The sequence below is a fragment of the Ophidiomyces ophidiicola genome (genome assembly GCF_022830035.1).
Source record: "Ophidiomyces ophidiicola strain CBS 122913 chromosome Unknown scaffold_28, whole genome shotgun sequence".
Taxonomy (NCBI): domain Eukaryota; kingdom Fungi; phylum Ascomycota; class Eurotiomycetes; order Onygenales; family Onygenaceae; genus Ophidiomyces; species Ophidiomyces ophidiicola.
The window spans coordinates 66825-91194 of NW_026054668.1; the positions used below are offsets into that span (position 1 = coordinate 66825).

At 52.3% G+C, this 24370-nt stretch overlaps 7 protein-coding genes across 7 annotated transcripts; 3 read left to right on the forward strand and 4 right to left on the reverse strand.

Moving 5' to 3' along the window:
* Positions 1-470: 470 nt before the first annotated feature.
* Positions 471-3242, reverse strand: HSP98 (Heat shock protein hsp98; the record flags this gene model as incomplete). Its single annotated transcript, XM_049254501.1, has 1 exon — positions 471-3242. One exon carries the CDS (start codon positions 3240-3242, stop codon positions 471-473), a length of 2772 nt encoding a protein of 923 aa, XP_049106480.1.
* A 1802-nt stretch (positions 3243-5044) lies between these two features.
* Positions 5045-6616, forward strand: LOZ57_005471 (uncharacterized protein; the record flags this gene model as incomplete). The annotated part of the gene is made up of 4 exons (XM_049254502.1): positions 5045-5107; positions 5162-5344; positions 5712-6416; positions 6473-6616. The coding sequence occupies 4 exons, from the start codon at positions 5045-5047 to the stop codon at positions 6614-6616; spliced, it is 1095 nt and encodes a 364-aa protein (XP_049106481.1).
* A 291-nt stretch (positions 6617-6907) lies between these two features.
* On the reverse strand, positions 6908-7675 carry LOZ57_005472 (uncharacterized protein; the record flags this gene model as incomplete). Its single annotated transcript, XM_049254503.1, has 4 exons — positions 6908-7100; positions 7156-7223; positions 7450-7584; positions 7658-7675. The coding sequence occupies 4 exons, from the start codon at positions 7673-7675 to the stop codon at positions 6908-6910; spliced, it is 414 nt and encodes a 137-aa protein (XP_049106482.1).
* Positions 7676-8292: 617 nt separating this feature from the next.
* ATG27 (type II membrane protein) lies at positions 8293-9338 on the forward strand (the record flags this gene model as incomplete). The annotated part of the gene is made up of 3 exons (XM_049254504.1): positions 8293-8536; positions 8606-9083; positions 9143-9338. The coding sequence occupies 3 exons, from the start codon at positions 8293-8295 to the stop codon at positions 9336-9338; spliced, it is 918 nt and encodes a 305-aa protein (XP_049106483.1).
* A 1089-nt stretch (positions 9339-10427) lies between these two features.
* Positions 10428-13223, reverse strand: LOZ57_005474 (uncharacterized protein; the record flags this gene model as incomplete). The annotated part of the gene is made up of 4 exons (XM_049254505.1): positions 10428-11634; positions 11698-12459; positions 12545-12642; positions 12723-13223. 4 exons carry the CDS (start codon positions 13221-13223, stop codon positions 10428-10430), a joined length of 2568 nt encoding a protein of 855 aa, XP_049106484.1.
* Positions 13224-18815: 5592 nt separating this feature from the next.
* LOZ57_005475 (uncharacterized protein) lies at positions 18816-20267 on the forward strand (the record flags this gene model as incomplete). The annotated part of the gene is made up of 2 exons (XM_049254506.1): positions 18816-18982; positions 19139-20267. The coding sequence occupies 2 exons, from the start codon at positions 18816-18818 to the stop codon at positions 20265-20267; spliced, it is 1296 nt and encodes a 431-aa protein (XP_049106485.1).
* Positions 20268-20986: 719 nt separating this feature from the next.
* Positions 20987-24301, reverse strand: LOZ57_005476 (uncharacterized protein; the record flags this gene model as incomplete). The annotated part of the gene is made up of 1 exon (XM_049254507.1): positions 20987-24301. One exon carries the CDS (start codon positions 24299-24301, stop codon positions 20987-20989), a length of 3315 nt encoding a protein of 1104 aa, XP_049106486.1.
* Between the last annotated feature and the right edge of the window lie 69 nt (positions 24302-24370).

Here is a 24370-nt window from a genome sequence, read left to right on the forward strand (position 1 = left end):
ATCAAAGGTTCATTGACTAGGCACGTCGCGTAGTCAGTTAACTGCTTGGCACCACCCCGACGCGAACTCACGTGAAGGTCAGCTGGAGGCCTCGATTTAAGGTTTTAGCTACGGCCTTCGTTCTCTCTCTCCGTTACTACCAATTGTAAATTGTATGGATGAGTTGAATGGTGGCAATATAGAGAAGCCTATAGGAACCTGAAGACAAAAATAGGTTTTGTAGAGCTGACTAGAAGTATCGAACAGAGGATATATCTACTGGTTCTACTGATCATCAAATATTGGTTGTATAGTTATAAGTGATTATGTGTGCAGATTGCGCTCAGAGTGGCGAACGAATCTTAAACACCTCCCAAAAGCAAATCGCTCCCTAGCCACCATGCTGATAGAAAATAAATAACAATTCCGTATCATGAAAACAAGGAAACCCCCCATCGTCCCTCGTTTTCCCATTCATCATATCTGCTCGCTTATTCATAGAGATCTTTGTCTCCCATGTCATCTTCTAATTCCGCAAGTGCATCTTCTTCGTCGATCATCTCTTCATCTTCGTCATCACTTTCCATATGATTTGGAAGAACGGTAACACGGCCATCTTCCATGACCACACGTGCAACCTCATCGTCTTTGATGGCTCCTCTTAGGATCAGCACTGCCAGTCGATTCAAAACTTCTCTCTCAATGAGTCTCGAAAGCGGCCGCGCCCCGTAGGCAGGAGAATACCCGGCCTTTCCAAGGTAATCCTTTACGCTGTCTGTGCAAGAAATCTGGATATTGCGACTATTTTGTTCGAGTCTGCGCTGTATTTCACTCAACCTAACGTCGACAATTTTGCGAATTTCCCGTTTTGACAGCCGGTTGAATATTATAATACTGGAAATTCTGTTTAAGAATTCAGGTAGGAAATAGTCCCGCAAGGCACCCATGACGAGTTCTTTGGTGGTCGGATCGATATTGCCATCAGCAGCGTTGGGTCGTGCAAGATACTCCGCGCCAAGATTAGAGGTCAAGACGACAATACAATTTTTCGCGTCAACAATCCTACCTTGGCCGTCCGTAATGCGGCCATCGTCCATCAGCTGAAGAAGGACTGTCAACACTTCTTTTGCTGCCTTTTCGACCTCGTCAAATAGGAGAATTGAGAATGGACGACGTCTGAGGGATTCAGTAAGCTGGCCACCTGCATCATGACCGACATAACCCGGGGGTGCTCCAATCATACGGCTGAGGGAATGACGCTCTTGGTACTCAGACATATCAAATCGGATCATGGCTTTTGGGTCATCAAAAAGAAATTCTGCTAGTGCCTTTGTCAAGAGAGTCTTGCCCGTCCCGGAAGGGCCACAGAATAAGAAGCTTGGAGGTTGATTTGGATTTGCAAGCCCAGATCTCTGAAGCCGAATAGCATTACAAACAGAGGAGACGGCTTCTTTCTGGCCAATAACAATCTTGCCCAGATGAGATTCCATGTGAAGCAATCGGTCCTTCTCGGTAGTTTTTAGCCTGGTGACAGGAATTCCAGTCCAGCGGGCTACAATTTCATTAATCTGGTCAGGACCAACTGCGTCGGCAAGTAACGTCTCTGCTTGACCACCTGGGTTGAGAGCCGCTTCAGCATCCTGGCGAGCTCTGGCAGCTTCGAACTGCTCGATACGCTTTTCAACATCGGGGATGGCGTAGTAGACTAGGTCAGATGCTGTTTGCATGTCGCCGGAACGAGTAGCCTCTTCGGCCTTAACTTTTAGTTGGTCAAGTTTCATTTTGGCATCTTGAATATCTCGGCTGCGTTGCTTTTCCTGTTCATATTTTTCACGAAGGGGAAGTAGTTCTTCGCTAACATTGGCTGCTTCCTGCTTAGCAGCCTCTAAGCGTGTTTTTGATGCCGCATCCTTTTCTCGCTCCAGGGCATGTATTTCAATTTGTAATTGCCGCAAACGTCTTTCCATTGTATCGATAGCTTCAGGTTGTGATTCTCGGGCCACGCGAACAGCAGCAGCCGCTTCATCTATCAAATCGACAGCAGAATCAGGAAGCCGCCTGGCGGTAAGGTATCGAGCGGCTAAAGTCGCAGCCGAGACAATTGCTGCATCCAGAATGTTAACACCGTGGTGAACTTCATATCTCTCTTTTAACCCTCGAAGAATTGAAATTGTTTCGTTGACAGTGGGTTCCTTGACGAGGACTTGTTGAAAACGGCGTTCAAATGCTTGATCTTTTTCGATGTATTTTCGATACTCGCCCAACGTGGTCGCTCCAATACAATGCAGCTGACCCCGTGCGAGCATCGGCTTTAGTAAATTGGCAGCGTCCATACCGCCTTCCCCTGATGAACCGGCACCCATGAGAAGGTGGATTTCATCCACAAATAGAACAATAGTCTCTTTTGAATTTTCAATTTCCTTCAAAACACCCTTCATGCGCTCTTCAAACTCACCTCGATATTTGCTGCCGGCAACAAGGGCACCAACATCAAGGGAGAGGAGTTTGCATTGTGCAAGGTTGGCGGGAACATCGGAATTAACAATACGTCGAGCCAATCCCTCAACAATAGTCGTTTTACCGACGCCAGGTTCACCAATAAGAACCGGATTGTTTTTAGTTCGCCGACTCAGTATTCGGATGGTGCGTCTGATTTCTTCTTCTCGACCAATGACAGGGTCAATTTTTCCTTCTCTTGCCATGGAAGTCATATCAATTGTAAACTTCTTTAAATTTTCTGCTTCTTCTTCAGTATCAGCGGTTTTGGAATCCACTCGTTTCGTTCCACGAATTTGCTGAACGGCCGAGTCAATCAACTTCACATTAGGTATATTCGCATCAGCCAAGGCCCGCTTGACAGTAGAATCCCCCGTCATTGCAGTAATTAAATGGTCTATGGCAACATAGCTGTCTTTTTGTGTTTTTGATAACTCTTTGGCGGACCTTAGGACTTTGGATAAAGCGGGAGAGATGGCGAGTTGGGCGGGAGGTGGGTCCTGACTCGGTAGCCGTACCAGTGCTTTTTGTAGGGAGCGATCAAGCTGCTGTGGGTCACCATGAGCTCTGAGAATGACTTGCTTAAAAAGCGCCGTGGAAGATTTGTGAGAATCGTTGGCTGGCTCCTCATCATCACCTTCCATGGGGTTAAGGAGAACGACAGCCAAATGAATGGGTAAAATCTCGGGGTGGGAGAACTGTTCTGCAAGATCCCCAGCTTGCATTATAGCCTTATTGGCTCGATCTGTAAATTGAGAGGTATTCATTGTAGCGGAATTAGATTGGAATGAGGCTTAATTAGGTGACGAGTAATTGGGATAAGGGAAAATCCAGAGTTGAGGGAGCTCAAATTTCAATCATGGCTTTTTATTAATAGCGCGCTCTCACTAAAAGGAAAAGAGGAGGGCACAAGCAAAGAGGGGTGGCGCCTTATTATATAGTCGGGCAGCCGCTTTGGCAACTTCAACTTCCAGGCGCTTCGGGAAAAACACGGAGCGTTCGAGAATGAGCTCATGATATCATAGCACGTGATCGAACTACTTCACTTACCGAGTGCTCATTGGCGGATAAATGGAGCTAAGCTTAGTCATTTAAATAATCACGTGTTTTGCGAGCTTTCGGTTCTAATTCGGGCCGGGCGTGTTGCCCTGCCAAATAAGGAAAGAGCCTCACGGGCGCGAAATATGACAGGGGAAGCTGCGACCCTATCCAATTCTCCCTTCTGTTTATGCCATCAACCGGGCGGCTAAGTCCGTCCCGAGTCGCGCCCAACCGCCCGTTTTGGAATCAATGGCGGCAAACTTCCCGCCGAGCCTCCAAGCGTTTTCTCCGCGGGCGGCTGGCTAGTTTCGAGCCGCAATGAGTAGCCAACGACATGAGTCGCCTTGTCATTACTGTTTGCAACAATGCCGAACCATTATGGCCCTGATAACAGGTTGCAAGGCGCAAGCTGTGCTGCTAGTAGTATTTCTCAACTCCTCTCTTTGTAGGAACCACGCTGAAATTCCTATCTACCCTTTCCAGGTCAAAACCAAGCCGCAAAGCAATGGCTTTTTTTTTAAAAGTTGTATGTCCCATACTCCGTAGAGATTTGCGTCTTAAAATTCAACATGGCATCGGCAAGGTATTTGACGCCTTGGACAAACTTTACCGCTCTGCACTGCATTTACTGCAACGTCGCTTTGAATGAATCCATGAAAAGCCCGTTCGTATCCGAGATAAGACCATCAAAACGACAAGAATATAACTTAACTACGGAGTACACACGGAAAAAACATCCGAAGCAAGCCGTATCCCGCGCAATTTTTTAACAGAGTGGGGGAAAAGTATTTATTATGATTTATAGTTGTGTAGCTTGCTGAAAGGCGGTAGTATTGCAGCTGAAGGTGCCACACATTGCGAAGCTGCCCGCAGACTGCATAACCATCGATTTCTAGTGTTATTGGCCAGTAACTATTTGGTGATAGGTCTCGCGAGTTCTCGGGAAGAATATTGCCTTTGTGAAACCGGAATCTCGACCTCAAAAGCCTGGGCGTATTACTTAACAAGCTCTCTCCAACCAGGCCAGCGCGTACTCCGTACAAAGAACGTAAAGTCCCGAGTAATGCCCCGATCCTGCCCATCTAACTGGGTGCACCTGGAACAGCCTCTGCCCGGCCCAAAGTTTAACTTGTGGACGGGAAACAAGGATCCCAAGACTGTGAGGGTGCACCCACCGTGTTGATAGGGCCAGAAGGGTCAGGGCAGCACTCTGGCGGCGGACTCCATCCGCTTGAAACTCTTAAGTTCTTTCTTCTGGGCCACGCCGACGTCATCAGCCGAGTTTTCCACCTCCCCGCTCCTCAGAGGAATACTTGCTATTATTTAAACCAAGCCAAGTCCGCAGCGTGGACAGCTGGTCAGTCCCTTGACAAACTACTGGGGAAAGAGCCCTGCGTCAGCTTTGGTCAGCTGAAATTTACCTTCTGCTCTTTTGCGTCGCTGTCGTTGAAAGTTTGTTCTTCAACTCTAGTGACCTAATATTTTTCATATTTTTCAAATTTCACTCTTCATCTATTACGTAGCCATAATGGCAGGGAAACCCATCTTCGTGGCTACCCATCCACGGGCTTGTTCCACAGCGTTTGAAAGGGTAAGAGGGCCTGGTTGTGTCATCACCAGTTGAACAATCCCTAACAGATTGCAGGTCTTTATGACTCGCCAGCAGACGCTGAGATGTGTTCATGAGCCATTCGGCGATGCATTCTATTATGGTCCAGAGAGACTAAGCAGAAGATATGAAAATGATGAGAAAGCGAGGATTACTACAGGGTTTAGCAACTCTACATATAAGGACATCTTCGACCGTATAGATAGAGAAGCGTCTGAGGTCTGACCCATTTCCCTGCTATTGAGAAATTGCGGTTTACCTTTCTTTTGCTTCTTCTTCTTCTTCTTCTTCTTCTTCTTCTTCTTCTTCTTCTTCTTCTTCTTCTTCTTCTTCTTCTTCTTCTTCTTCTTCTTCTTCTTATCATCCTGCCCATTGGTGTTACGACTCCGAAAATGATTATTCTCATGTGTAACTCCTCTCCATATTACCATGGTGGGCGCTCTTTTGGATACCACCTGAAAATTACACCAGACGCGAAAGGACCTCTTACTCCGAAGACAAAACCTTCGCTCTCCTCCTGTCCATATGTCACAGTGACTCGCGCGTTTGATTATGCCTGATGTGTCCTATACTTACCTTGGAACAGGGACCTCGTCCATTTATTAAAGATATGGTTTACTATCTGTTCCCCGAAGATGGCAAGCCAGCTATAATCGCCCCATCCCTTCAACAGGAGAAGCGGGGAGTTGGCACCGATTTATCTGATAGATATCAGCCGACAAACGGCGTGGCTTTGAATGGAAACCAGACAAATGGGGTTGGAATACAGCCCAAAAATCCGACTGTTGTTCCCGTGGAGCTTCTCAAAAAGTTCCATTTTACATTCTTGATCCGGGACCCGCATTACAGTATCCCATCCTTCTACAGGTGCACGGTTCCTCCCCTCGACAAGTTGACAGGGTTTTTCGAATTTTACGAGTCTGAAGCTGGATACGAGGAACTCAGACGTTTCTTCAATTATCTTCAGGATATCGGCCTGATCGGGCCCTGCCACGCAGGCAAAAATATGCAGCACGCCAATGGCGCATCCACGGCTAACGGCAACAACGGTCTTAATGGCTCTAATGCCCACGATTCTGGAGAAATATGCGTTGTTGATGCAGACGATTTGCTCGACAACCCTACTGGTATTATTGAGCAATTTTGCAAGAGCATTGGAGAAAAGTATACGCCAGATATGCTTAATTGGGATAATGAGAACGATCAAGCAGTTGCGAGAAAAGCCTTTGAAAAATGGCCTGGCTTCCACGAGGATGCTATGCACTCGTCGTCTTTGAAACCTAGACTTCAGGTAAGTTCATCCGTGGCAGCGAGCGGCATTTGGTTCTAATGTGTTTTTGAAATAAGAAGAAAAAACAGAAATCCGAGGAAGAGTTCGATCACGAATGGCGTGAGAAATATGGCGAAAAGGGCGCCAAGATCATTAGGTCTGCTGTTGACCGTTCAATGGCAGACTATCTGTATATGAAGCAATTTGCGATGAAGGTCTGATTTCTCTTCTGTTGGGTGACTGTCTTGTATTAGAATCTCGGATCTGTTCCAGCCCATGGCCCTTGGCTTTTTCAACCGAAGCTACGATGGCGCCCAGCTCTTGATGTAGAATTACACATTAAATCTTGTTGGTTTTATCGGTTATAGCAATATGTAAGGTTAATGGAAAAATGTTGAATGTCATGGGTCGCCTGTTCATGATAATATCGCTCGTTCACAGACCCTCATTAAATTGCGCTTTTTATTACTCTCTGAAAACCATTCGAAGCTCCAAAAATATGCAGTATCTCCTTAGGTTTCCAAATTAATACTTCTCCCGAATCGCGCGTACAGCGCCACCTTCAATTTTTGTAGTTCATCACGGATTTCGCCAAGATTTTCTTCAATCTTAACGATATCTTCATCGATTTGCTCTGTGGCCGAGGATAAAAGGGTCTGAGCTTCTGAAAGTGGGAGCGATACAAAGCTGTCGCCGATTTTGTAGCTGTACGGAGGAATAAGCCCAAACGGAAAGTAACGAAGGGTGAGTTTGGACTTACGGGACTAGATCGTCCTCGTCCGCAAGCTCGAGCTCAGCGGATACTTCTTCGAGGTCTTCTTTGTCTTTCTGGCATTGAGAAGTAATGTGAGTACGCACGTTCGAACCAAACTTGGCATTCCCCCTTTATACCGGGGCTGGGTTGTGCAGGTAGAATATCACAAGAAGACAAATATTTGTATTTCAATGCGTAGCCAAAATGTGAGAAAGAACACTCTGTTTGCTTGTGGTAACGGTGTGTTGAGGCTCAACGTGGAGGTGACAGGACGGAGTATGTGTATCGCATGGTCCATACCTGTTTTGTCTTGAGTTGCTCTTCTAATATGGTTTCCCGTTGATGCAGTCTGCTGAAGCGATTGATCTTCTCCTGATCCTCGCGTCGGACTTCGGTTTCTTCGCCGTGTGTCGCGTTCTCGTCCTCTTTCGAGAGCTAGTTATCGCGGAGCGTTAGCGGGGTAAGATGGGATAGTTGGTGCGCAACAAGGGGGAGCGCAGACACGTACCATACGCCGTGAGAGCATAATTGTGCCGATTCTGTGGTTCTGACTCTATCCTGATCGCTGAGAGTATTGCAATACGTCGATGCAGCTTGAGTGGTGGCTTCTGGCGTTTGATTGTCCCAGCAGCAGCCAAACAAGCACGCGAGCTCACAGGTGGCCAATAACGACCTGCGCTGTCGACTGTAGGCAGCCAAACACGGTTATAACAGACAGTCAGACTGCTTGTAAAAGGAAAATTCCCCGATCCTGCGTCGAATCTGGTCTTCCCAACGTCGAGCCCGCAAGTTGTGCTGGTTTATTCAGCTCCTAGTGCGGCTTGGCAACCGCGGTGACCAGAAACCTTTCATCATCATCATCGCCAAAGCCAGAAACAGCGAAACTCCAGCTAACGCTTGCCAGGCAACGGGACGTCCTCCCCGTCCATATTTCAGCATCTTTCCATCACCACACTCTCCGGTTTTTTTTTCCTTCTACCGCCCTTCATACAGCTACCTGCCCTGTCCTCCGCTTGGGTCGCTTCTCGCTCGTTGGCAGCGAAGCTGTCCGCTTACATACACCTCGCTGCACGCAGGAAGTGCGGCTCTCCCGGCCCAGGCTCCGATAATTAGCTAGCTACGCCCTCAGATTCCCACGCCATAATGAAGTCGTCTCTAGATCTTCGGCTTGTTTCTATTCTCGCTCTTTTACCTGCATTGTCACTGGCGCAGTTAGACTGTACCAAGATCGTCGTTGATGGAAAGACATGGGACCTAAGTAAACTGGGCGGGCCTCACTCCGTCTACAATGTGGTTGACCACCCTCCGTCCATTATCAACACTACCTATACCCTGGATATATGCAAGCCTTTACCAAAGAATAGCCAATGTCCAAGCGGAACATTCGGTTCGCTCCCCTGCTATCAAGTTGCGAGTGCATACCGTCTTGACTGACTCTGTTGTGAAACGTCTATAGTATGCGGCATTGAACGAACGAAAACCAAAGACACGGAAATAACCTCTGGGACAATTCCGATAGCAGGCAACTACGCTCATAGTTCTGGCCGATCTCTCGACCCCAAAATCACCCGGCTAAAGGCCGCCGATTCACAACAGGAAGGGCTCCGAATCGAACTACACGGTGGAAAATACTTGGACCGGAAGCAACAAGCCGTAATAGAACTGATTTGTGATAAGGAGCGAAGCGGTCTGGATGACGAGGAGAAAAAAGAGCGCCGAAGGAGAGCAGAGGACAAGAAGCCGGAATCATCTGAAGGCGATGACAAGCAGGAGCGCAACAAGGACAAGAGTCTTCAGTTCAAGAGCTACGGAGAAGTCGACAAGATCAACGTCCTCCGGCTCGACTGGCGCACCAAATACGCCTGCGAAGACGTGAAAGACGACAACCCTTCGGGGTCGAACCATTGGGGGTTCTTCACGTGGTTCATCATTCTGTATGTGTTTTCCCCCCTATCTATTGCTCAATTTCCCCACTAACGTTATCACCCACCAGCCTCTTCCTTTGCATCGCCGCCTACCTGATTTTCGGCTCCTGGCTGAACTACAACCGCTACGGCGCGCGCGGCTGGGACCTACTGCCCCACGGCGACACGATCCGTGACATCCCGTACCTAATGAAAGACTGGAGCCGCAAGGTGGTGACTACGCTGCAGGGCCCCGGGTCGCGGGGCGGCTATAGCGCGGTCTGAGTATTATAATATATTTATTTTGAGGTGTTTATGAACACAGATGAGCTTGGTTGCGAGAGGTTTCCGCGAATATTTTTTTTTTATAAATATATTTGTTCCTCCTCTCCCATGTGACGTAGTTACATACATAGAGAGTGTTTATGTTTCTGATACTAACTCTATGTACTTTATTCTCTCTCCGTTTCTTCAGCCTGGTTCTTATATGTGGCTATTTCCTCACCGGCTACAACTCATGGTTGGTTCTTGGGCTGCTATGCATCGAATTCCTATTTTATACATTGACAAAGGGGTTTTTTGTTTGTTCTCTTCTTTTTCTTTTTTATATACACTGACCATATTTCTTTTGCTCGAAAAAATTTACTCTCCAAGGAATAATAGCATATCGACAGCGGGACGGGAAAAAGAGACATCAAAACCACGCACGCCAGCCACGGCCATGGGCCGCGCGCGGGGTGTATCGTCAATTATCAATTATTTCTATATTCTACAGTCGCTGTTGATCACATGCGAATACAACGCTTCACAAAAGGTAAGCAGCGATTAGATGAGGGAAAAAAAAAAAAAAAAAATTAAAATAAAATGGAGTAGAAGTGAAATATAAAATCACATAAAAAAAAAAAAATGACACCCATGTTCCGTTATAGTTAGCATATAGTCCCCTCTCATTTTTAAAGCTCACATACATAACTGTCCAGAGAAAAGAGACCGGGGGCTGAAATGCGAGAATAGTATGAAAGTAGACGATTATTAGTATCCCATCGTAAACAACGCTAAATCATTCTCATTGGAGTTCGGTCGAAGCAAAAAAAAAAAAGGGAAAAGCAAAAAGGGAGATTTTGTTGTCGGGCGGGTAGCTATCTCCGGGCAAGTTCGTCGAGGGAAAAGGGGAGTAGGGGGTGGAGGGGTATCTATAAGAGACTGACTAGCAGCCAGGAGTTCTTCCATCCAAGTATCAGCTCGATGACGTGGGAAGGAGAAAAGAAAACAATCCCCAGGAAAACAATCAGGCATTTCTCATGCATTTCGGTTCTCATGACGAAATGCCTTGCGGGGGCCAACAGCCCTTGAAGAATCCGATCAGCTCCCTAGCTAGATAATACTAGCAATCGTCATCTTCGAGCTCGACGATCGATGCAGCGGCGGCCGCGACGGGTTCTCCACAGGGTGCTCGGGCTTCGGCTCGATGTGAACGGACCGCTGGCTATCCACCGGCGGCTCGATCATGCCTCTCTGCTGCTGCTGCTGCTGCTGAGACAGTAGCATCTGCGTGGTCTGCTCCACCCACTCCCACCCTTCCCACGCGTCGTGATCGCCGCCGGCGTCATCCTTCCTGGACGGCTCGCTGCGGGGCGGATCCACGAAACGCGGGCGCACGGGCGAGGTGGCGGACGACGACGACGGCGACGCGGTGCTGGCGGTGGTGGGCGGCGGCAGCGGAGGCGGGGACGAGGTGGTGGTGGTGGTCAGCGGCGACGGCGCGTCGCTGTTCTGCCACACCCAGCTGCCGTCGATGCGCGCCTGCAGGTCGCCCGAGACGTACGCGATCATCTCCTCATCGCGCTCGAGGCTGGGGATCTCGCCGTGCGGCGGCGCCGGTTGCCGCTCCAGCAGGCATTTCAGGAAGAACGCGATGTATTTGCCCGCGGCGACGTTGACGGTGCGCGCGTCGCCGATGGCCGCGCTGGCTTGGATGCAGATCAGGGCCGCGGAGTATTCGGCTTTGAAAAGGAGGAGCAAGGTGCAGCGCCAGAGGTGCGTGCATAGGACGGTGCTGGCGGCGGCTGCGAGCAGGTAGCGCCTGTCTCCGTCCTCGGAGCTTACGGAGGGCTGGGCGGAGCGCATGCAGCGTGTTAGGATGCGGGTGGTGTCGTTGGCGATGGCCAGACATTGCTCTATCGCATGGTGCCTCATCTCCGGGGAACATGCCGGCGATAGGTTATGGCGATGAAGGACGAGTCTGGTGTTTTGAAGGTAGATGATTGGGGATAGCGATTGGGGGTCTAGGGGCTGGGTGGAGTTGATATGGTAGTCCACGGGGAAACTCGACAGGCACATTCGAAAGTGCCGTTCGAATACATCCAGGGTTTCTGCACATATTACGCGCGACTTTAGGGCTTTGGCGAGCTGCGATACGGATCGCAGGACGTGGATGATGGCGAGGAGCGCGTTCGTCCGCGACTCTACGGGAGCGATGCCACCGTCAGCCATGAGATGGTCCTCCACGGCTGACGGCAAGTCCGCATCGCAATCCTCGTCGTGAATCAATAACGGACGGCCCAACTCGAGCACGACGACTCTAAAAAAACGACTTAGAATTCAGGAGTACTTAGCCAAAAGATGGATGGGTTAACAATCGAACCTTTCCCAAGCATACAACGACCACCATATTCTCCGCCTCATTTCGGCATCGAGCGGCGTCCACGCTCCGGACTCAACGTGTAAGCCGAGATCCTGCGCGATTCTCACGGCACAGCCCAGCCAGACCCAACTGGCCGACTTGAGATTATTCTCGTACAGGAAAATGCTGATCAGCATCCCCGCGCGCGCCTGATCCACGGAGAAGCCGTCCTGCCAGAGGTCGGTCAGATTCAGCGAGGCCTGGATGTACTCCTTGCCCTTGGCGACCAGCGCCGCATCGAGCGAGTGCAGCGAGCCGCACGCCAGGACGGCCAGAAAGACGGCGGTCCAGCCTCGCGGGGCGCCGCGCAGCGAGCCGGCGCGGTATACGCGATCGTAGTCGTCGAGGAGCGCGGGCCAGTGCATGATGGGGAAGACGGAGTGGATGAAGGCGTGGTAGTGGCGCAGCAGCGCGTCCGCCACGGATTTGGGCGGCAGGGCAGGGTAGTCGGCAGTCAGGATGGCTTGCTGGCGGATGTAGGAGGGCGTGAGGGGGAAGTTGATCAGGCCCTGGCCGTGCAGGCGCATTCTGGAGCAGACGCCGGCATAGTTGAGGTTGGCGCTGGGGGTGTGGATGCGCAACGGGCGGTAGCCGATCTCGGGGATTTTGGGGGTTTCGTCGCTGGTGTCATAGTTGGAGTCCTCGGATTTCGAGATGCCCATGCGCAGCTGGTGCAGTTGCTGCTTCGCCTGGGCCAGCTGCCTTTCGAGATCCTGCACCTGTCTGCAGGCGATACAATGGTCTCTAGGTCAGCTTGTATTTTTGAGCTTGCAGGTCGACACCCCGGGGTATTAGGAATTGAGCTCACTTGATGGATGACATGCGCCGGTTGGTCTCCTTGGTGAAGAGGCATCTCACGTTGCGGTTGGAGCATTCCGTGCAGCTGGCGGACTCGGAGGCGTCGCACTAGACGGGCAAGATTCAGCACCACACGGACAAACAGGAGAGCATATCAATATATCAATAGACAACAGCGCAGCGCGTACCTTGACCTTCCGCTCCCGGCAGGCATCGCAGCTCGGATCCTTGCGGCGCTGGCGGTAGGCTCGCTTGTGGATGGGCTGGGAGGCGGGCACGACATGGCCCGGGGTAACGCTAGTGGTGGTGGTGGTGTCGTGAAGGGGATCGGGGAGATTGCGCAGCAGCGTGGATGGTGGCGGCGGATGAGAGTAGGCGGGCGTGGCGGCGGTTGCGTTGTACAGCAGATGGCGGATCTTGAGGCCGCTGCTGGGACGGTCGGGCGGCAGCGGGCTGAGGTTGAGCAGCGGCTCGCGCGGGGCGGGGGCGGGCAGGCCGGGCGACGACAGGGCGGGCGAGGAGGTGTAGAGCAGCGACGACGGAGGCTGGGAGTGCGGGTGCGCGTGTGGGTGTGGGTGCGGGTGGTGGTGATGGTGATGGTGGTGGTGAAGCGACGATTGCGGTGGCGGCTGCTGCTTGGCCGGGGCGGACTGCGGCGGCGGCGGCGGCAGGAATGAGCTGGCGTGCATCTTCTGGGCTGGTCGCGGCGCCCGTCGCTGTGGCCACCAGACAGCGGCGAGCGATGCGGATGTTGTGTGAAGCAAGTATGGAGCAACAGAGTAGATAAGAGAGGACTGGCTCGCGGTTGGTCGCCGGCGTTGGGCACGGCGTCCCAGCCAGCCAGCAGGGAAAGCAAAACAAAACAAAAAAGGAAAAAGAAGAAGAGAAAGAGAAGAGAGGAGCAGAGCCAGGCCAGGGCCGGGGCGCAGAGATAAAAAGAAGCGCGGCCAGGTCGCCGGGGCGGGCAAGGCAGGGCAGGGCAGGGCAAGGCAAGGCAAGGCCCAGCTGGCGGCGTGAAAGCCAAAGCTAAAGCCCAACGCCGACGCCAACGCCAACGCCAACGCCAACCGCCCTGGTGGCGGGCGTGCTGGGCCGTCTTATCGGGTGGATTCCCGCCCACCAGCGCGCGCGCGACCGTCCCCCCCCCCCGCTGCCTGGCGCGCCGGCGCATCCTACCGAGATCACGCCCACCCCGCTAGTCCCCGGCTGCCGAGGTTGGGCCTGCGTGCCATGCCGTTCCCTAGTGCGTGGGCCGCGGGCATGGGCGTCGTGGGCGTGGCGATCACACCGGCCGCAGGCCGCTAGAAAAGCAGCAGAGGGAGTTAGTTAACTAACTACTGGTGGGCGTGCCTGGCAGGCTACGCCGGCCGTTGTGAGCCGTGCGGGCGGCGGCCAGCCACCACCACCACCACCACCACCACCACCACCACCACCACCACGCGCCCGCGCGATCGGCCCTGGCTTGGCCCCGATAGATATTTTGGGCGGTCGTCCAGGCCGCGCTCGTGCTGCCCACTCTACCTACTAGTTACTCCCCACACGGCATGCTCGCCAGCCCGTGTGATGGTGATGATGATGATGCGCCCGCGTCTTGCAGGCTCGCACACGAACCGCCTCCGCTCTCTCGCCCCGCTGGCGCCGCCCACGCGAGCCCGCCGCACGAAGGTAGCTCACTAGTAGTAGCACTCACTACTACTGCAGCCTCGCGCCACGGCTCGCGCGCTCCACCCCCCACCGGCCGGGCGCGACACAGCGGGCATCCCCGGCCCCCTCGCCCTCTCTCTCTTCTCTCCCTCCCGCCCACCACCGAGCTAGCTAGGCACGCGAAGGAGCGAAAGCCAGCAGCCCCAGCCCAGCCTACTGGCGCCCCCGACAGCCCAGCGACGATGACGACTGCGGCCGCCCGTCGAGTCAGGCGGGGGATCTGCCCTGTCCAGACCGCCCGCCAACGACGTCGTCCTAATACTAATAATACTACTCGCTCCTGGTGCAGACTCCGCTATGGCGCCATGTGGCGATGATCGCGATACATCTCAGACGGCCCGCCGCTACTCGTCGCATTTCGCGCCTGGCCTGCCACTACTGACCAAGGCAGCACCCCCGGTCCCCTACCCCTCGAACTAACTAACTAACTACCCCCTGGCGTGTGAGATTGCTTTCGCCTAGCACCCGCTGATACATCTCTGATCGCGCACACGCACGCACGCTCGTCATCCTGGGACCTGGCCATCGAAAAAAGTATCTGTCTCGGTTCGACACTCCGAGAAGCTAGTTTCCATTTTTTATGTTTTTTTATGTTTTTTTTTTTCTCTTCCAACCCCGGCACCCATGCCCGCAGGATCCAGAACAAAGTGAGCCAGGGCGGACAAGATGGGTGGCCCTGGCCGCGCCCCAAACACGTAGTTAGTTACAACAGGGAGCATTGGGAGATAGAAGAGTAGCTAGGATGGAGGTATTATTATTATGATTCTCCTCGCCCCGGGCCTAGCACCAGCACCGGCATGACAGCGGCTGGATTGCCGACCCGCTTCGTGATAGGAGCTCGTCCGCCGGCGTTCATTATTGCCTGTCTAGGAGTAGTCAGCTCAGAGTCAGGCAGGCGGAACCGCCCATGGGCCCAGCCCAGCGTGACATCGTGACGCTGCGTAGACTCCGAGTACTACATAGGTAGTTAGTTGCCTACACAAGCCCTACCGTTCCGGTTCGCCCGTCGCCGCCCGCCGCCCGCCGTCCCGCCAAGCGCCGGCACCGCTCGTAAACTGACTGAACGAACGAACTATATATGCAAACCACCGCTCGCGCGGCCCGTGCGCACGCGCAGCAGTAGCACCAGCAGGCCATTCTCCCTCTCCTGTCTATCAGATGCGATTTTGCCCGACGATGGCGATATGGGTGGTGATGATGATGATGATGATGATGGGCAAGCATGGACCCCGCAGGGACTCTGCGAGCTGAGCCGTCTCAGCCGGCCACTATTTTCCACTAACTTAACTAGGTAGTTAGGTAGTTATTGGTGCCGCGCGCCGGCCCCCCTCACCCCACGCTTCTGTGCGCCCTTGACATGACAAAAAGGGGGCGGGCGACGCAGTACGCAGATTGCGATCCTCGCTCTCATCAGAGGCCCGGCGGCTGGTGGTGGAGGCGGGCGGGTGGGCTGGGTTTGTGTGCAAAACGCCCTGTGGCCCGCGTGTGGGCGGGGTTCCCGTGGTAGGAGGAGGAGGATCACTATCATTATTTTTATTGCTGCTACATATGTGTCACTGTTGCTTCCCGCGCGGAGGCCCAGCTGTCCCAGGCAGGAACCCGCTTGGGAGTCCAAGCGCGCCGCGGGCTGTTGGATGCGATGGATGTACGGAGGAAGTTAGTTAGTACCTAACTACGGGGTACTTGAGCCTGTCAAACGAATCGCTTAGGCCTCCCTCTTTCTTTTTATACATCAATTCTTCTTTTTTTAAGATGGGATCAGACAACAACCACAACCTGTCAGGGCCTTGATAGAGAATAAGGCAGAAGGCATCTCCCTGCATTGGCATCCAGGACCTCCCTACCGAGCTAGCTACCCGTGCCGTCCGTATCTATACAACTATCCTCCGTGACCATAGGGATAATAATAGCCGTGCTCCGTAACTAACTAACTACTGCGCACTACTCTCGGTTCCGCCGCCGCCACTGTGCTAACCACGCTGCGACAGATTCCTACTTCCATACTACTACTACTAACTATCTCGAAAGGTCTGAGGGCCACGCTTGAGAAGGTTTTTTTTTTTCTTCGCCAACCCAGTGGAGGATTGCTTTTCCTTTTCTTGCCAGCCCGGGCTCCACCGTTCAGCCCGCCCGCGCGCCGCCCCCTCCGAGCTATTTTTTTGTTTTTTTGTTTTCTTTCTTTCTTTCTCGGTTCCTTGCTTCCGGAGCTGAATAATAATAAATAATACTGCGCGTTCTGTCCTTCCCTTTTTACTCCACCGACACGGAGACCGAGCCGTGCGACTAACTAACTATCCGCGTGTTCTCGTCTGTCCCTGAGCCGAGCAGCATGTCACCAACTAATCCTGCCTGTTTTTCTTTTTTCCTTCCCGCTCGGATAACCCGCAACCAGGAATAAGAATAATAATAGTCAAAAAAATTAAAAAATTAAAAAAAAAAAGTAAAGTCCAAATTGTATGTTTGTGTGTGTGTGTGGCCGACGGAAAACCCCTGTGATTCCGGCTCGGCGCCCCCCCGTTCCACTTTTCGTCAGGCCGCCAAACTCCCCTCTTCCCTCTCCTCTCCTCTCCTCTCCCTCCCCTCCCCTAGCCCACTACGAGGCTGCTCTGTGGCTAGGACCCGGGGGCATTGTCAACGCCCGCCCGACGCGAGACAGCATATACCTTGTTTTTGCGTGTTTCACGATGGGAGGCAAGGGGCGAATGCCTGGCGACGAATGAGATATATTATTATTATTCTTCCCCCAACGTCTTGAACCGATCTTCACAAGCACGGTTGGGACACAATCGAGACAAGAAGACAGCTCATGTGATTGTGGGAGCAACTACAGCAGGGACGGCGCAGGCGTGAATTTCGCTGCGCGTACTACGGAGAACATCCGGAGGCAGAGACAGGAGGTGAGGTTTGGAGCGTGCCCCCTCCCCGCCGCCATGTCAGAGGAAATCATATTCCGGGGCCTCCAGAAAGGCTAAAATATATCTCTTTGTCGCTTTCGAGGTCTTTTTTTAAAAAAAAAAGCTAATCAAACAAGATGCTCGACTCCGTAACACACTAACATGCATCCTCTCTCTTCCGAGCCAGCCTCGATCCCTACGGCTTTTATAGGGAGGGAAGGCGATTGGCGGGCTGGTTGGTCGGCGAAGCGTCCCGGAACCCTGCCTGCATCGCATCGCATCGCATCGTGCGGCATCGACCATCATCCATCAATCACCATCATGGTCATCATTGTTCCCGGCGTCGCCAATACTTGACCTCCTTTTTTTTTTTTTTTTTAGAGCGCATTTTCCCTGCAGGCGGTGACCGCGGCGGCGGCGGCGGCGGCCTTGGATTCTTCCCACTTGGCCGTGATGGCGTCGACGGCCAGGGCCAGCGTCTCCATTTCTTCCTCCGCCATGTGGCCGGATAGGTCGACGCTGCACCCGACGTACACGGGCATGTCGAAGCGGCGCACCAAGGCCTGGGCCGTGCGCCGTGCATAATCGATGGTGCCTGGCGACGAGTAGAGCGCCGTGCTCATCGTGCTTTTGCGATTATTATTTGCGCGCTAAGAACAGCCGGAATGGGGGAGGGGCCGTTAGAGTCAGCCACCGTGCTTGGTCTCTAGGACTGGTTGGATAATAAGAATAATAATGATAGTTTGTAGGTAATCTCTCTTGAGCCGTCGGCGGGTATGTGTTTGTCCGGAATCAACCACATCCCGGGACGGATACGGTGTAGCATGCTTCAGGTTTCCAGGGTCTCAGGGGAGCAGATCCAGAGAGATTTTCTATCACAACACGCCCCCTAGATTAGAGGAGGGGGATATTGGCGTCATGCTTGACAGCGCTCCCTGGGCAATAGACAGGTTGAACAAACAAAAAAAAAGTAAATCCACGTACATCGGGCATGACATAAACAAAGCTCCCCATTGGCCTTGCGCCTTGCGATTCACCCGTCGACGTTGTGGTGGTCAGAAACACCATGGCCGAGGTGGCGAGCAATGTGAGATGGATATGCAGGGTGGTGTAAAGAGCCTTGGGCAACGGGAATGAAATCTCGATAGGCGAGACGCCCACCGTGCCGGCGGCTTCAGCCATGGTCCTTGTCGCTCGTATGCGCGCTGTTAATAACAGTAATAATAACAAACACGGCAGAGCACGAGGAGCGAGAGACACACAGGAAGGAGTGAGAGAAGGCGAGAGTCGGCCAAGCAAAGCAAACAAGGAGCTCGGATTGCGGCGGCGGCGGCGGAAACGACGACTTTGGGGCGGCTCCGGCCGTCGGCCAATCACGACGTGCGATTCCGCACCCGAAACCCGCGCACCTTTTCTCCCCTCCCGGTCAAAGCGATCCCGCAACGACACCGACAGCAACATCGCCGGCGTGCGCAAGGGGGCAAGCCAAAAAGGAACACCCCACCGGCAGCGCTGCCGAAAAGCCACGTACTCCGTAGTAGTTAGCGGAACCGGCCTCCTGCATGCTCGCCGTCGAGCGTTGGCGCCGACGGGACTAACGCGACCTGAGCGCTGCTAAACCACTCTTGTCTGGCGAGGGAATTTTCCCCTGCAACACTCCCCCTCTCCCCGCGAATGCCAATAATGCCTGAGACTAGGGAGCGCGAAAGGGGGGATGATGATGATGACGATGCCCGCCACGGCCAGGAATCGCGGGTAACGGAGCAGGAAGAAGAATGGGTTGGTGAATATGACCCGTTGTCGGACCTCCGGGAGCGCAAGGTGCTTTTTGCGACGCTGGATTCTTACAGGTACGGCCGAGTGTTTTGCGCTCTATGTGCGTGCGTACGTGCGGGCAGGATGTTGATGCATGCTCCCTATTATTCTTATTCCTTCGCGCGTGCTGAGTACCCTGCGTCTTACTGCAGCTGTAGGATGGTTGGAGACTAACAGCAGCCCATCATCAGTCAATTCCGCCGCTTTCTTCACCTCAACATCACCCACCGCCGCCGGCAGTCGTTTTATGCCCTGCCGTCCTCGCACTGGGAAAAGCTTGCCAATCCGCCGTTTTCCATGCTGGATACCTTCAACAGCATCGACGACGCTATCGATACCAACGCTGAAGTTGCAGAGAGGATTCTCGCCACGGGCCTGGCGTCGTTTGGTCTTCCTACAGACCCCGCTGAAAATAGCCCTACAGATTGGCGCAAAAAGGCCTCACCAGATGACATCGGCAAGGCGAATTCGACGATTCGGCAATTTTTTAGAGACTGGAGTGCCGAGGGCAAGCACGAAAGAGACGTATCCTATGGCCCTGTGATGCACGCTCTTCGAGAGCGTTTTGGCGAGCAACCTGCCGAGGGAACTCGAGTTTTGGTTCCTGGTGCCGGGCTGGGAAGATTGGTCTTTGATCTGAGTATGGCTGGGTACCACGCGGAGGGCAATGAATTCTCCTACCACCAGTTAATGGCGAGCAGTTGGGTGCTAAACCATACTCAGAGACCAGAAGAATTCGCGATTTATCCGTTTGCCTTTGGCTTTTCCAATCTCAAGTCCAGACAACAGCAATTGAAAGCGGTCATGATCCCGGATGTTCATCCTGGCTCTGCTGTGCGCCAGCAAGGATTACTTCCACCCAACCAGCGTACCATGGGCTCTATGAGCATGACGGCGGCCGATTTTCTCATCCAATATTCTGAAGTCGAGAACAAGGATGCATTTGATGCGGTGGCAACGGTCTTTTTCATTGACACGGCGCCGAATCTGATTCGATATATCGAAACTATTCACTACTGTTTGCGCCCTGGTGGCATTTGGATCAACGTTGGCCCGTTACTCTGGCACTATGAAGACAGACATAATAGCAATCAAAGTAAAAGCGAAGGTGCTGATACTGATGATATAGAGAAACTCGGCATTGTTGAACCGGGCACGGTTGAGTTTACGGAGGAAGAAGTTCTCCTTCTCATCCAGTCAATGGGGTTCAAGCTCCAGCGGCGCGATATGCAGACGCAGGAATGCGGGTATATCCAGGACCCGGAGAGCATGCTGCAGAACACCTATAGGCCATCCCATTGGGTTGCGGTAAAGAAGTAGTGAACACCACGGAGAACATCCGTCTGATGAATGCTCAGAACAGGGGTTTGATAACGGAATATGACCGGATTTAGATTCTCAGAAGATACCCAGTAGGACTTTGGAAAAAAGGCCAAAATAATAGAATTAGACCAACTGCGCTTCAGATAGAGTATACCCTTGAGGATACGCGTCTCTCTTAAGAAACTCTTTCGTTACCTAGCTGGCTCTAGGGTGTGAATTGATGACGAAAAGAGCAGCATCGTAAGTGTCTTTTGAGTAAGAATTATAGTCGGCAGTTGACATAATCCCTTAAGACAAGCTACGAGAGACGATTAGAACGTGATATCTGCTGTGGATTCGGTATTGCACTCCAGAGAATCTAAAATTCACAATATAAAAACATAATAGCATTTGCCCTGTTAGTGTGGTAGGTTAAGTAGCTTTGGGATACTTCAACTGTAGCTGAACCTGGGTGCCCAGACACTTAAATCATGTATCATTATATCATAAAATAAATCTCATACATATGAAACGTATATTCTGTGTAGGCCTCGAAGATACCTGCATCATTTAGGGGAGAAACCACTGGTCTTGGCAGCTGACTTAATCTCAGGTGCTTTGTAATCAGTAGCCCAGATTCTGCACCATGTTTCCCTCTAACCCGATTTGGTATGATTTGAGTTCCAACCATAACCTCATCGACATGGTTCTCGTCCAATCCAACCACCTCTCTCCAGTTATTCACACTTACGGAGTACTCCCACGTCCAAATCTCCAATGCACGTATTAGGGGCCTTATCTATGAGCCGAAACACCTCCGCAAATTGCTCTCGTAACGACCGCACCCTGTCGCCATCAACCATTCGCTCGTCGTAGGACGCCACTATCTCGACCGATGTCTGCGACAAGACACACTCGAAACACAGCCCCCATGGGTAGACATCGCGCTCGAAGAATTGACTCCACTGCGAAAACATCTGCGGCACAGCGGTGGATGGATCCGGCTGGACGACCAAACATGTCTGGAAATAACAGACCGCCCCTGCACTTGGACTCAACTGGCCGATATGATGTAGCTCGGCGCACTCAAACTCGCTTGCCTGCAATGCCTGGTCTTGAACATGTTTCAAGTTGGCCCAAAGCGTATCCTCTGGCTTAAGTTGCACTCGCACTGGGAGTGCAGTTGCCGTGGGTCCCGTCATATCTGCAATCCCATGGACCGGGGCACCACGCCTGGAGGCCACTGCACCGAATGAAACATCTGCCACATCGGTAGCTATACTGAGGACTATTGCCAATGCCAGACGGCATCTGCTTTCTATAGAAAAAGTACTGGTCGTCGTTTTGTCTGGAAGGTCGAGAACAAGCCGCGGTTCAAGGACGGATATAGCCATAGGCATCTGCCCACTAGCCAGGGATTCCAGCGGAGGGGGGAAGGTTTTCCCTTGGAAATCGGCAAATTTATGTCTCCAGAAGTCATCCACATCGGGGGCTTCACTACGCTGGAGCCAACGCAAGAATGGACCAAATGGTCGCGGCAGCAGCGCTTCGCCGCTATAAGCCTTTGCCAAATGTTGAAATATGACGGGAACACTATAGCCATCACAGATTGTATGGTGGATTAGCATAGTGAGCCGGTCTTCATATTGGATGAGGCGCGCTAGTGGCCGCTTGAACCCCCATATATCGACTGGTGATTTGCCTTGGACTGCTGTTGGCACGTCCGATGTGATCTCTAAAGGAGTATCTTCACTCAATACCACTTGGAAATATTCTCCGGTACTGGCTTCAACTATGTGCGTTCGGAGAGCGGGATCAGCACGGGTAACGGCCTTCCATGCATTCAAGAGTCGGTCTTGATCTAGCCCCACCGGTAACTGGCATTCAACTGCAATGGTGTGATTGTTTTGAACCATGGCAGATGACATTATGAGCGTTTTTTGGGTTGTCGTGCATGGATAAATGTCTTCGATAACCTTAGAATCGGTGGAATACTTCTCTGTGAGAAGTTGAATGATGCGCTCGCGAACAGAGGGGTCGTCAGGCAAATATTCAAAAGCCACAGTTGAGTCACTCTGTTCTTCTGTGGCTAGGGGTTTCGTTGTCTCAGCCAGGTCACATAGGCGTGGATGCTGGAAGATATTCTGCACCGTCATCGACAGGCCGGCTTCCCTAGCTTGACTCACAAGTCGCATGGCTTGTAGAGAATCACCATTAATGTGAAAGAAGTTGCTTTGACGACCAATCTGCTCAATAGGGACACCCAAGACTTGTGCCCACAATATTTGGAGTGTTTTCTCACTCGTAGTGGTTGGTGCCTCAGTAGCCAACGCATTCCCGCGATGATAAACGTTTAAAGATTGCAACGACAGCTGCTCTACATGTTCGCGGAGTCTTCGGCGATCAGTCTTTCCAGTTGCCGTCATGGGCATACGTGCGACCCTGAGAATCAAGTTCGGAACCATATACTTTGGTAGCCGTTGAGCTAGCGCCAACTCAAGCTGTGTCACTTGAGTCAAGAACGATTGATTTGGAAAGACCAGTAGCCCATCCGACGCCGTTTGCATCGTTGGCTCCTGGCTGTCTGGCCGGAATACAAACACAACTAGCTGCTGTGTCGAGTCTTTAAACTGCACCACCTCTGCAACAACTTCCTGGGTTCCAGGGAAACATGTTCGGACGTGGTACTCGATTTCACCCAGTTCAACTCGCTGGCCGCGCAGCTTTACCTGCGTATCCTTACGGCCAAGGAACTGGAAAGTCCCATCCTTCTTGTTATGGCGAACCAAGTCTCCTGTTTTATACATCTTTCTGGCAGTTTGGCCATGACTCGTTTCCGCAGGGTCACTAATAAAAGAGCTTGCGGTCTGGTTCGGGTTATTGATGTACCCGCGACTGATTGCAGGCCCCTCAATCACTAGCTCACCATCAGCTCCGGGAAGAAGTCGTTTGCTATGATCCAGCGGGTCTACCATCCAACATACAGCGGAATACGGACGCCCAATGTTGGTGGCACTGGCTGACCGCCCCAGGTGGACGTTTACCGTAGTCCCGATGGCGTACTCAGCTGGGCCATAGAGCCCGATCAGATTGACGTGTGCAGCCCACATATCCACATCTGTTCGGTTAACGACCTCCCCTGTGAGCACTAGGTTTTGAAGCCTTGGGACTTTGTGAGGGGACAAAGTGCGGGCCACGGAGGGAGTGATGCATGCCCAGTTCGCACCAAGTCGCGTCATGCTCCCCGCGAGGTCATTCTGGCGGTCACTTTCTGACGGAATGCAGATACAGCCGCCCCCTATTAAGGTAAGAAGATGATCTGAGATGCTCACGTCAAAGGCATAGGATGAAAACTGTATAACACGTGACTGCGGCCCTATTTGCAGTGGAGCTTTTAAAAGAACCGCACTTGAAGCGTATGCGTTATGCGAGAATATCGCTCCTTTTGGCCTTCCAGTCGACCCTGAAGTGAACACGGCGTATATCGTATCTTCCGGAGTAATGTCCGCAGAAACAGCGGCGATTTGACTGTCCTTTTCGTCGTCCCCATCAGAAAAAATTGTCTCTTCCAGCACAATCATCTCGATGCCCAACTCAGCAACTACTTGTGAGCAAGTTGTTGAAGTCAAGACTAGAGCACAAGAAGTATCCTCCAACATCTGGCACAGTCTATCCCGCGGGTGAGCTGGATCCAATAAAAGAAAGGCACCTCCGGCTTTCATCACACCCAACATGGCGACAGGTGTCCATAAGGACTTCTCCATACAGATTGAAACGAATGTCCCCTTTTCAAAATGATTTTTGCTTGTCAAACGCTTAGCCAAATTTGTCGAGCGTGCGTCCAGTTCTCCATAAGACATCTCTCCATCCCAAGAGTTAACTGCCGCTGCTTCAGGCTGCAGCAAGCACTGGCTATGAATTATGTCGTGCACGCAGCGGTTTACGCTGCCTAGTGGCGTTGCATTATCATCCCATTCGGTCAGTTCACAGCCACTATCGGAACCGAGTGTCTCGATCCACCTGGATGGCGGCGAAGGCTCTGTTGTGTCCATGCTTAATGTTTGTGCGGGGCTATCGATACAGACAAACGATTCTGAAGTAATAGTGATGTAGTATGTCCG